This window comes from Carcharhinus amblyrhynchos, chromosome 24, assembly GCF_965287045.1.
Source record: "Carcharhinus amblyrhynchos chromosome 24, sCarAmb.v2.hapA, whole genome shotgun sequence".
In the NCBI taxonomy this organism is placed as follows: Eukaryota; Metazoa; Chordata; class Chondrichthyes; order Carcharhiniformes; family Carcharhinidae; genus Carcharhinus; species Carcharhinus amblyrhynchos.
The window spans coordinates 36,894,761-36,908,431 of NC_137347.1; the positions used below are offsets into that span (position 1 = coordinate 36,894,761).

At 40.8% G+C, this 13,671-nt stretch overlaps 1 protein-coding gene across 1 annotated transcript in view; it reads right to left on the reverse strand.

Annotated features, from left to right (window-relative positions):
- LOC145357795 (acid sphingomyelinase-like phosphodiesterase 3b) overlaps positions 1-13,671 on the reverse strand; it is a 30,716-nt gene that overhangs the window by 5,774 nt on the left and 11,271 nt on the right. The window contains exons 3-6 of the mRNA XM_080211302.1: positions 9,867-9,961; positions 5,500-5,643; positions 3,183-3,352; positions 1,641-1,821 (exon numbers count right to left, since the gene is read on the reverse strand). Coding sequence (XP_080067428.1) covers positions 1,641-1,821; positions 3,183-3,352; positions 5,500-5,643; positions 9,867-9,961 — 590 coding nt within the window. The remainder of the gene's footprint in view (positions 1-1,640; positions 1,822-3,182; positions 3,353-5,499; positions 5,644-9,866; positions 9,962-13,671) is intronic.

The window sequence follows — 13,671 nt, forward strand, 5'->3', positions numbered from 1 at the left end:
AGGTCCATCCTAGTGGCCTAGTGCTGAGTCACCTTTCCTAACCCTTGCGCATAGATTGAAGTCCATCATTGTTATTTTGTTGTAAAGCGCTGTGGGAACTTGAAAAATTAAAGGTGATATATAAATGCAAATTGTTGAAGGGGATTCCAATGTACATACGCGTGGCATTCAAAGCAAAAAAAAAATTGAGAAGGTCAAAGGAACATTAACTTGTCCAAACCTCAAAGTATGCACTATTGTGATAATTACAGTGCATACAAATATATGTTACTTTGTAACCAGTAATTTAGCAAGAACACCACAGCTGCACTTGGAAATCCTGTGTATTTATGTTCGATACAAATAGACAGTATTGGAGATTTTTCATTTGCCTTTTTTGCTTCAGAGCTAGAGTCGGGTTTGCAGAGTACTTTCAACTTTAACATCTGTGACTGAAGAAGCCAGAATTAACTCTTCCAGATACTTGAAACTATGTGTTTATGATGTGGAGATGCCGACATTGGGCTGAGGTAAGCACAGTAAGACACCCTTACAACACCAGCTAAAGTGCAACAGGCTTATTTGGGATCACGAGCTTTTGGAATGCTGTTCATCACTCACCAAAATACTTTACAGCCACGGAAGTACTTTTGGATATAGCCACTGACGTAATGTAGGAAAACACAGCAGCCAATTTGTGCACAGCAAACTCCATCAACAGCAACGTCATAATGACCAAATCATCTGCTTTAGTGGTATTGATTGAGGCTAAATATTGGCCAGAACACTGGGGAGAACTTAATGGTGTCATATGATCTTTCACATCTACTTGACAGAGCATACTGAGCCTTGGTTTACCATCTCGTTTGAAGGATACACCCCTGGGAGTACGTCACTCCTTCACTATTGCACAGGAGTGTCAGCTTAGAGTGTTGTACCTAGGTCTCTGGAGTCTCTTAAATGCAGAAAATTCTGACCTAGAGGTGAGAATGTTACCCACTGAGTCACAGCTGGAGTATAGAGTCATGGTAATATGGTAACTATTGGAAAGAGAAGGCAAGTGGGACTAATTGGCAGCCTTTTCAGAGAGCTGGTGTAGTCACAGTGGGCCAAAAGACGGATCTCTTGCGCTGTTTAATTCAATGATTCTATCAGTGTCTGTGTTGGGTGGAATTACAGCCAGACTTACAGGCTGAATTCCCCAGCCAGGGAGAACAGAAAATTTGGCGCTCAGCCAAATCTCCAATCATCGCAGCAGGAACAGCTGTGCTCGTGCTCGGAAAATCCGGCCCAAAGTCTCACCCAGTTAGCCATTAAACACAGGGTAGTAATTATGGGGCTGTTGATATACTATCCATGAATTCTACAAATTAATGTATCATCTTGAAATTTTCACCCTCTATAATCAGAACATGTCCCGCATCTGTTTCAGAAAGGATATATACCACCCAGCACAGTAGTCACCTGTTCTTTATCATTATCCCGTAACTAGTACGAAATGGGTGTTTGCAGAAATCTTCTTCAGGCTCAGCTGTTGCGCTAAACATTCAGGTTTTCAACCAGCCAATGCCCATGCTGTAAGCTGACAAAAGAAGGACTATCTCTGGACTTCATTATCAATGGGAATCACTGAAAATAAAACAAAGAGTGCATTTCATTACCTGAATGACTGTAGAACATCCGGAAGCTGTCGGTATGGTGGTGTCCAAAGAACTGACCGGCTATTACACTGTGATATTTTTGAACAATTTCAATATATCTTTTATTGAACTGGTGTCGAAACCAAAATGTACTTCTCTTCTTTTCAAAAAATCCTGGCGGAATATGTCCAATAATATAAACCTAGGAATGTAGAGAAAATGTGGTTAACCCCAGATACCTCTCAATACAATTATCATTTCATACACAAATTGAGTTGGTTTCTGTTGATAATACTAAAGCATCCTTGCTGATCTCTGCTGAGTTAGCTGTACTGAGCAGCGGCAATGCTGGGACTATAAAAATCAGCTGCTGTACCCTAAAAGAAGGGAAGAACTATGACTGTAACACTACATTCTGCACTCTCTCTCATCTCCTTCTCTATGAACAGTATGCTTTGCCTGTATAGCCTGCAAGAAACAATACTTTTCACTGTATGTTAATACATGTGACAATAATAATTCAAATCAAATCAAATTTCTGATTGCTATCTGGTATCCTTCCACTGCAGACAGCAAGAATGTGTGTATATGTATATAGAGATGGTTAATGATATGTTCATTATATTGTTCAGAAGCGGCTGGTTTAATTCGGTACTTTGTGCATGTATAAATGTACATAAATATGTGTAGTTTGGCTGCATCATCACTTAAATTTATTTAGTTACGTTTCCTTTTGATGGTTTATTTTAGTTACTGTGCCCCAAAAAGGTCTGTCTCCCCTCCCAACCCATCGTGTTTCATTTATTAATTATTGGTTTTATTTTATTAAAAAGATGATAAATGTAGTGGTTATCACATTTGCTTTACACACAAAATCTCCATGGTTCAAAACTAGACAGTAGTCTAGTAAGGGGAAGTTCTGTAATTTGTGTTTCCTGTTGAGTATATAGAGGACCCGTGGTTGGTGGGCAAGTGGGTGCATCATCATCCAGAAATGATATTTTAGTTAGTTAGGTTTCATTTGATGAGTCACAATGCCCCACCATAGGCCATCATCTCCTCTCATTTTTGTTTAATTTATTAATCTTTTAGTTTATATTAAAAGAGTATAAATAAGTGACAACTGGGACACTGGATACAGGAGGAGAGCTGCAAGACTGAACAAAGTCAACCAACTCACTTGATAAAAAAACTCTGTGTTTTGGTTTCTGTTCATCAACTAGCTTGGATGCTCTTAACACCATTGTTTAATTTGCTACCAATCATTGTCCAGGATTGAATAGAAAACAATGGCTCTGAATTTATAAACTCTTTGTCTTCCTGTCTTGACTAACTTTCTCCATCCCATCAAGCAGTTAATACCCTCCGTAGAATTCCCTCGGAGATTCCCCTATGATGACAGATTCCCTTTGTGGCAGAATTACTAACAAAGATTTTACAAACAAACTTTGTTTCGCAGCCCCTCCCCCTTCATTTTGTTGCGGTAGAGAAGGAGTTTATTAAACAAGTACTTTATTTCTAGCTCTGTAATATGTTGTATACGTATTCTGAGTTACAACTTACTTTTTCTTTTGCTGCCACTGCACCTGAAAGAACATCCTCAAGCCACTTAAACTGGCCAGCAGGGTCACTGATCCCAACAGTAAGGTTATTGCTCTTGTAGTACAAGTTTGTGTTTAAAACAATGATTCGCTGGTGACTCTGACCCTGCAGCTTCTCAGTGTAGAAAGCTCCTAAAGACAACCACAAGCTTCAGTAAGTAGGTTCATTTAAAACCTGGACATTTTTTCCACATTCCTTTGCAATTCATATAGCCCCTAGGTTTTCTTCCATTTTCCCATATGGCTCTCATCTCTTTAGTGGAAGCCAGTAACCTAATCTCTCTCTATGATCAAAACCAATGTGACTTTGACTCCAGAGAAATGGCCAAGATGATCAAATTCATCTATTCCTATGACATGAGGGATTGCACAATTGTTTGACCACTTTGTCCAGCAGTCTAGCTGTGTCTGCTGGATTCCACTGGCCAGCACCCCAGGCAGCATTTGCGCTGTGAGCAGACTGCTGTGTTTTCGGGTTGCTTTCGTAATTAATGTTCTTTGTCTTCAGGAGAAAACAGAAAATATCCAAAGTCGAAGCACCATCAAATAGTAAACCAGATGAGACCCAGGGGAGCTCAGTCACCCCACATTCACACTTTGTTATAAACTGGATGATAGCAGATTTTTACAAGGAAGACTTTGTAACTGTAACTATCAATTAGCAAATTATCTGAAGAAATAAACATTTTTTATCTGGAAAATTAGTACTTACAGACCTGCTGCTTCCATCTGTACCATTGTCATCCTGAACATTTCCAAAGCCCTTGCTGCCAAAGGAACAGCAGTAGGCCATTCAGCCCTTTGAGTTTCTTCCTCCATTGTGTTAAATCTCAGCTGGTCTGCAGCTTAACTCCAGTCAATGACCTTTACCCCTCACCGAGCAAATCAATCTCAGGCTTGAAAGCTTATCATCCCATCAAAATGTAATGTGGTTCAAAAAATCTGGAGAAGCTGTGATCTAAATGCCTTTAAAAATTCATCTGGCAGGTTGTCTGAAGTTCAATGTTTTCTTATCTGTATGAAGGTAGTGTCATGCTATCTGTAACAGAGGAAATTGGGGGATAGAGGTTTCCCCAATAACATTCTCGTGATGTCCCACTGTGTTACAGAGCCATTGAGCCCAGGAAAGTACAAAGTTCGATCCAACCCCTGGAGTGCTGATGTTGGTGCTGAAACTGACCTCAGTGCCCTCGAGAAAGGAAAGGGAGAAACCAACAGGAAGGTAAAAGAAACATAATTCAGATAAGCCTTTCATCATGTTTTCTAATACCTCCTTGATCTCATGCTTCCCTGTCCCTTTAACCTCTTCCATGCCTACAAAACTGAGAGATTCCTGTCCTCCTCCAAATCTGCCCACTTGTGCATACCTGATTTAAATTGCTCCATCATTGGTGACCGAGCCTGTAGTTGCCCAGGTCCTAAGATCCAGGATTCCTTTCCTAAACTCCTCTTTCCTCCTATGACTAACCTCTTTGACTAAGTTTTTGGTCTCCTTCCCCAACATTGCCTTTCATATCTCAGTGTCAAATTTCATTTGTTAACAGTCCTATGAAGGGCCTTAATAGAAAATTTTACTATGTTAAAATTGTGATATATTTATACAAGTTGTTGTTTGGCCTCAGGATGGCTCAAGATGCTTCACAGCCAATCGCTATTACTCATGGTCACTAAATTAGACGGCAATGTATGCACAGATATGTTGCAAAAACAGAAATGAAACATGTTTTATTTATTTATTAGTTTCACAAGTAGGCTTACATTAACACTGCAATGAAGTTACTGTAAAAATCCCCTAGTCGTGACACTCCGGTACCTGTTTGGGTACATTGAGGGAATTTAGAATAGCCAATGCACTAATCGGCAAGTCTTTCAGACTGTGGGAGGAAACTGGAGCACCTGGAAACCATGCAGACATGGGGAGAATGCACAGACTCCGCACAGATAGTTGTGTTGGTTCAGGGAAAAATATTGGCCAGGATAATGCGAGAACTCCCCTACTCTTCTTTAAAATGGTGTCTTGCAACACTTGAAAGAACAGGTGAGACATTGGTTTAGTGTCATATTTGACTCCTGTTATTATCCGTTGATGCCTACAGGATAGAAATAGGTCTGGACTCAGCTCTGATAGCCACTCTTGTAAAATATCCTGCCAAACACAATGTCAAGATACACACATAAAGAGTAGTCATTGAAACTGTAAGGCTGTGGAAAAGGGGACTCAATGGTGAGAAGAAGATATACAATTTCCATTTAGATTGTGAATCTTTCTTTAGCCAGACCTTTGTTAAACATTGCAATAGATTGATGGTCCATCCAAGGTGTCCATAGCTCTGCAGTTTTGTTGTAGATTCTGTGATAGTTAGGAGGAAACTGATTTTTTGGATGAAAGTCATGATTTCCCATTGCAGAGTAGACTTTAGTGCCTGTGAAGATATATTCATTTATTACAGACCCGAGTTTCATTAAATTCAAAAGGATAAAACAGTTTATGAAGAAATAATCAACATATGTGTAAAACAGATTCATAGAAAAAGCTATGAATTGGTGCTGATTCACCAATTTTGAGAGAAAATGTATTTTATATTTCCTGAATCTTCTCTACATATAATTTAATTCTCTTCCCACACCTAGTGGTGCACTAAGGCAGACTTTCATTTGTTTCCATAGCTAGTAATTTCCAGTATAGGTTGCTAGTCTGTAGCCAGGGGCTTATAGTTTGAAGGACGCCACTCCAAATCAAGTATTACTGACCAGGAGTCTCTCCCGCTCTTACCACCAGCCCGTGGCGTGTTTGGAAGGATATGCAGATTGATACTCAACCTTCTTGACTTCATTAATGAACGCACCTTCCTTGGCCATCATGTCCTTGGGTGGGACTCGAACCCAGAGCTTCTGGCTCAGGGGTAGGGGCGCTACTCACTGCGCCACAAGGTCTCCACATATACTATATAGTACTGTTTAATTATCAATAAATTAGACAAAGGACTGAATGTCTAATCAAAATATATTATCATAATGGAACTGTGTTCCCTAATGAGGGAACAAACTGAAAAAATCTAAACTGCTTTTAATGGCATAGCTCAACTTCACCCTGACTCAGTGCATCTGCTGCTGAAACCCTCACTCATGCCTTTATTACCTCTAGATTTGACTATTCCAATGTAGTCCTGGCTAGCCTGACACATTCTACTTTCCATTAACTTATGATCATCCAGCTGCCTGGTGCTCATTCTTTCATCAAATCCCATTCGTCTGTCACACTGTGCTCACTGATCCCATTGGCTCTTAGTCAAGCAATCCCTTGATTTTAAAACTTCTCATCCTGTTATCAAATCTGCCTTTAATCTACCGTATCTCAGTGACCTCTTCCAGCTCCATGATCCTCTGAGATGCCTGCACTCATATAATTCTGGTCTCTTGAGCGTCCTGAGGGCCATTGTTGTTACTTGTCAGTTACATTGTTAAGATTTGTTGCTGTCAATCACAGTTAAGAGAAACAAGTGATGGATATTATTGGTCTTTGAGCATATTTAAATAGGGGATACAGTGGCCACTGCATGGGCAGGAGTGTATCATCACCCCCAGGAATGGCATTTTGGTTTGACTTTGTAAGCTTCCTTTTGAAATTCTGAATTTTTGTTACGGTGCCCCACCCGTGGGCTGTCACCCTCTCTTGTTAGTTTAATTTGTTGATTGTTGGTTGATAGATGAACAGGGGGTTCAGTGTGCAATGTGGACATTGTCAGCTGGGAATGATATTTTGAGTTGATTTAGTAACTTCCCTTCTGGAGTTCTGATTCTTGTTGTAATGCCCCACTCAGGGTTGCCAACCCCTCTTAGACCATAAGACCAGAAGACATAGGAGCAGAATTAGGCCACTCGACCCATCGAATCTTCTCCGCCATTCAAACACGGCTGATTGTTAGTTTAATTAATTGATGATCTATCTTACTTTAGAAGAGAATATACATACGGATAGCTAAGAAATTGGGAGATTGGGAAGACTGGACAAGTCAATAAACTCTTTCAATCAAAAAAAACTGTTTTGATTTTAGCTTCACCAACCAGCTTGGATCCTGTTAACAATTTGTGGCCATGCCTTGCCTGAGTTCTAAACTCTGGAGTTCCTTCCGTATACCACTCCACTTTCCCTGAAGATTCTTATTAAACTCGCTCTCCTTGAATAAGGAATTGGTCATCTGCCCAAATATTGCCTTATGTGGTCCAGTGTCTAATGCTTCATGAGGCCCCTGTGGTGTTAATGTCACGATATCAAGATAAGCTGTAGTTATTATAGTGCCTTTCTCCTGTCATAGCAGACTTGTTAAGGCCAATTGGCTGCTCAATTAAGTAACTTTGTTAAACTAAAGGGTTTGAACATTGGCAAAGGAACCGGTGGGAAGTACAGGAGAATTTGGGATTTTTTTGTGCAGAAAAGTTGTTGTGATCTGGGATCAGCTGCCTGAGGGAAACAGATCAAATACCCCTTTCAAAAAGGGAATTTGATCAATACTACTAGGGGCCAAGTTTGCAGGAGTATGGGGAAAGAGCGAGGGGTGGTTTGGACTAATTGGATATCTTCCAGAGATTGATTGAATGGTCTTTTTCTGTGTTGTATGATTTTGTGATAACATGATGACTTTCAATTGTTAAATTGCCTGCAGCATTGTTTATTGTTGGTTGGTGAATAGACACATTTTGTAGATATGCGATTATAATTGAGTCAGGAGAAAGACCTCAGAAAGCTTCTTTACAGATTTCAAAAATAACCAGAGTCCTGTGTCTACACTGAGATAGCTAGTGTGGCAAATCTAATGGGAAGTGTTGGTACAGCAATTCACGATGGTAAATGTTAACCATAACACATGATCAAAAGTGCTTACAAGAGGAAGTAAAGGTCAAAGACAGAAAGACCACACCTTATGCAAGAGTTTTCATATACATTGATATAATGACAGACTAACGTCCACCTAGCTTTCATATGTTCTATGGCTTGGTAGGTATGGATGTGATCGGTGCAACTTGTGGGCCGAAGGGCCTGTTTGTGCTGCAGTGTTCTATGTTCTATTAAATAATTGAACATCAGTTCTAAGAATCTGCATACATAAACAATTCACATGTTGTTGTATGAATTCCAATATTTTTGCTCTTATTTTAAGTACAGTAAGAACAGGAGTTGCTTATAAGCCTAGGTGTTAGGCTGGAGTAGGGAGGTGTGGGCAATGCCAAAAACTCTATAGTGGGTGCTGCCAGGACTGCAATGGATCCCAATGGATCCTAGAGTGAGATAAGCCTGTGGTATTGGGCAGAGACAGTTTTTCCAGTTGGGTATGGTGCTTTCAGAGAACCATTGGGTAAGAAGAAAGGAAGGTACTGTATTAATGGGGCAACCTCAACACACAAAGTGTACGCTTGAAGATAGTAACCTCTTTCCTTCTCACCCTGTTAAAAAACTTTTTGTAAAAATAGCCTATCAACTCCTGCCCACCCCAACCATATTACGGTGTGGGCAGCAAATCATTGGGTACTTTGGCTAAGTAACAAGTTCAAATGATTCTTGATTATTTATTTACATATGGCAGGCGGAGAAACCGCCGATTTCAGCGTCCATCCACTGGCCATATTACAGGGTTGAGTTCGGGGGTCGGGGATGGGGAGAGTGTTGGAAAAGTGGTGAGTGGGCATCTGGCCTATATAATTTGATTTGATTTATTATTGTCACATGTATTAGTATACAGTGAAAAGTATTGTTTCTTGTACACTGTACAGATAAAGCATACAGTTCATAGACCAACCTCCTCTTGCCAGAAACACACAAAATCCAACCCCAGGTTTTGCTATGAATTATCAGGATGGCCTCAGTACTGGCTATGAACATGTTATTAGTAGGGTTGTCAGCAAGGAATAAATTAACAATGCGCAGAATCATCTGAACAGGAACACATTGTTAGCTATTTCATTACTCGAGTCAGCGTGATTGCCTTTTCTCTGTCCCTCTCTCTCTCCTGGAGATCTTTTAACTTCTGGAATAAGTTTGACAGTGTGGTGATGACAAATTCAATTGTGGCTTTGAAAAGATATTGGATAATTAACTGAAGTGAAAAGGTTTCAGGGCCTGTGTGGAAAGGGTGGGAGAGTGGGACAAGTTGAATAGTTCTTAAAGTCAGGACACAGCAACGTCTTGTGTTGCAATTCTATGGTGTTGAACTAGTTGTTTAGAGAACTACAGGGATTCCCAATAACTATCTGTTTGGCCTCGATGGTAATCTTAAAAGGCCAACATCTTCATGAAAGAGTAAATCTTCAGAAGTGCCCAAATGAAACAATAAGAATTGCATCAACATTCTTGTGGTCTGATTTGTCTATGATATTGGTGTTTCTCTCAGGCTGTCCTTCACTTATCCATCATTAAAAACTTTGCCAAAACCTTGTTCTTTAGGATGATTTGTACTAGAGAATAATATGTTAAAAATATGATTTGTACTAGAGAATAATATGTTAAAAATTAGCACGTTATAGGAGAGATGTTTGGTTTTGAACTATTTAAGATTGCAGTTCTGGTTGGTGATTTAGTTTACTTCAGGCTAATGCACTTTAGACATTTAAACTTAGCACTTTGCTGATAAAAGTTCATATTGCCACATACCGGGAAAGACCTCTCGTATGAGCTGGGTTAAGTTGCTTATTATCCGCAGCACTGCATCCTCTCCGTCCTTCTCAGCATAATGAGGGGTGTCGTCACTGAAAAGCAGAGCAATTAATTTCTTGAACTTGAGCACAGGATTGTGACCCGTGATTTGTTTTGGAAATCTCTCATGACTAGGCAATGTTTCCAGAGGAAGTTTTGGGCAGGTTCACAATGAACTTAAGGGTTGAAAGTGGAAGTGGGAAGAATTTTCTAGAATAACCAATCCTCCTTACAAAACTCTAAGAAATCACAGGTGGCGCAGTGGTTCGTACTGCTGCCTCACAACGCCAGGGAACTGAGATCAATTTCCTACTTGGGTCACTGTGTGGAGTTTGCACGTTCTCCCTGTGGCTGTGTGGGTTTCCTCTGGGCACTCCAGTTTCCTCCCACAGTCTGAAGGTGCATTGCCACAAACAGGTGCTGGAATGTGGCGACTAGGGTAATTTCACGGTAACTTCACTGCAGTGTAATGTAAGCCTACTTGTGACTAATAAATAATTTTAAGGTTGTTCACATAAGGCACACATTTGGAATGATTCCTTGGAAAATAAGCCTTGGATAAAATTGAAAAGCAGAGAAGTCAATTGAACCTTGATTAGGCCACTCTTAAAGAATCCTGCACTGTTCTGGTCTCCATACTGTTAAAAAAAGGATATAAAAGCACCACAGAAGGTGCAGTCAAGATTCACAATACCAGAACTAAAAGTTATTTTCTTTAGAAAACTGAACACTGAGGCATAACCTGACAGAACAGTTCAAAATTGTAAAGTTTTTTTGATTAGGTTGAGAAAATGTTTTAAAAGCAGAGAATATTGGAAATCCTCAGTGGGTCTGGCAGCATCTATGAAGAGAGAAACAGAGTTTACTGGTGAAATCCTGTTGCTGTTCATGCCTGCGGGATCCTATAGTCTCACCGATGGCGAACCCCTACATGGGCTTCCCGACGGCAAAGGGTGTTCAACAGGAACTCATTGACAACAGCAGGATCATAAGATTCTGCCACCAGTGAGTGGCATGCTACCTCCTGCCGTAAGACTATAAGACTATAAGAGATAGGAGCAGAATTAGGCCACTCAGCCCATCGAGTCTGCTCCGCCATTCAATTGTGGCTGATGTTTTTCTCATCTCCATTCTCCTGCCTTTTCCCCATAACCCCTGATCCCCTTATTTATCAATAACCTATCTATCTCTGTCTTAAAGACACTCAATGACCTGGCCTCCACAGCCTTCTATGACAAAGAGTTCCACTGATTCACCACTCTCTGGCTGAAGAAATTCCACCCCATCTCTGTTTTAAAGGATCATCCCTTTAGTCTGAGGTTGTGCCCTCTGGTTCTAGTTTTTCCAACTAGTGGAAACATCCTCTCCATATCCACTTTATCCAGGCCTTGCAGAAACCTGTAAGTTTCAATAAGGTCTCCCCTCATCCTTCTAAACTCCAAGTACAGATCCAGGGTCCTCAGCCGTTCCTCATATGACAAGCTCTTCATTTCAGGGATCATTCTTGTGAACCTCCTCTGGACCCTTTCCAAGGAAGGAAGATCCTTCCTTAGATACAGGGCCCAAAACTGCTCACAATACTCCAAATGGGATCTGACCAAAGCCTATTACAGCCTCAGAAGTACATCCCTGCTCTTATATTCTACCCCTCTCGACATGACTGCTAACACTGCATTTGGCTGCCTAACTGTCCACTGAACCTGCACGTTAGCCTTAAGGTTAACCACGAAATATGCCACGGAGAGAGAAAAATTCTGCTCAGCTTTTCATTTTTATGATCTTTCATCAGAACTGGGAATAGTTAGAAACGTAAAAATGTTTTCATTTGTGGGGGAAGCAAAACTAGGTCCAAAGACATGGAATAATCACCAATAGGAAATTTGAAAAACACTTCTTTAAACAAGGAGTGGTGGGAATGTGGAACTCACAACCACAGGGAGTGGTTGCGACAAATAACACAGATACGTTCAGGGGATATATTTAGATAAGCACATGATTGTGAAAGGAAGTGAAAGATACGCTGATAGGAGGTTCTCTTGGAGCATAAACACCAACATGAGAAAACTGAAAATGGCATATCTCAGTACTGACGACAATTCTCTCTGTGACCTATTCCCCATTAAACAGCAATGTTGCTATGACACTGCAAAACAATCCTACAAAAGAAGACAGGGATTCTATTATATACTTTATATATAATTATTTTTCTGCCAGCTTTTGTACCTTTTTCCTTGACGGATTTTAGGACCTATTACACTCATAGATCATGATGTGGAGTTGGCGGTGTTAGACTGACGTAGGCACAGTAAGTAGTCTCACAACGTCAGGTTAAAGCCCCACAGATTTATTTGGTAACACGAGCTTTCGGAGCGCCGCTCCTTCATCAGGAGCAAGAAGCGCTCACCTGATGAAGGGGCATGCTCCGAAAGCTTGTGCTCCCAAATAAACCTGTTGGACTTTAACCTGGTGTTGTGAGTCTACTTACTATGACCAATGGCTCATGCATTCAGAGTATGATAGAACCCAATGTAAGGGCAGAGACTTGGGCAGCTCAAGATAAAGAGGATAAACTGGTGAAATAAAGGGTTTTAAGTTCTCTATAAAAGCCAAAATGCTCTCTAACTGGTAGTGAATGATCACAGGAGTGTTTCAAAGTATTTTATCATACGTAGTAAGATGGCTTTTCACCTCCATATCCTGCATTCGACTACCAGTCTACCTCCTCTGGAAGAATCGACATAGCTGCAGGAATATCATCTAATTATTTACCCACCTGCATTGGAGTTCCCTGCCTGTCCTAATTTCCTTGACAAATTGTCCATTGTAACATCGCAGAAAACATTTTGGTTAATAAGCAATCTGCCAGGAAATACAGAAATCTGATAATTAGATGGACAGAAATCTGACGTTACCAGTGGCCTCAGTCACTGAGGTCTGCACATGTACAATAGCTCCCTCTGCTGTTGGTGGTGAATTAAGCCCCCACTCGCTGCCTGTAGTAGCAAGGAAAGGTCTAGCCCATTTTTTAATGCACTATGTGCACAAGAGTAAAAACTTGCCCAAAAGCAGATCTGCAACTCTCCCATTTTCACTCTAGCTGGACACTTAGAAATTTTCTCATATAATTCCACCCCACCTGTTTAAGCGGCCCCATGCAAGTTTAATTTCACCTTCCCCTCGGCTGCCGGGTATGTAAACATTTTCCTTACAGTGAGTTCCTAATCTCTGTACGAGTAATCAGCAAGTAGTCAGGTCCCAAAAAAGAAAGAGGGAATGTTCCCTCTTTACAACTTCCACCATGTTCCACCTCTCCCTCAGCAGCTCATCTGTAGCCGTGCCAATTCTGAGTGATTTTTAAAGCTCTCCAAATTGACCTGCGTGAAATCTAATTTATTAAAGGCACTGCAGTCCATTCGTAGAAGCAGGAGTAGGCCATTCAGTCCTTTGAACCTGCTCCACCATTCACTTTGATCATGAGAGAAATCGGGAGGACAAAAAGGGGACGCAAGATTGCTCTGGCAGGTAAGGCAAAGGAAAATCCTTCTACAAATACACAAAGGGGAAAAGAGTAAGTAGGGAGGGAGTAGGGCCTCTAAAGGATCAACAACGTCATCTATGTGCACAAGAGATGGGTGAGATCCTAAATGAATAGGCAGCAGTTCTAACCACTGTGCCACCGTGCCACCCTGATAAAGACGAGGTAATGCATTTTGGTAGATCGAACCAGGGCAGGACTTACTCAGTGATGATAAGATGTTGGGAA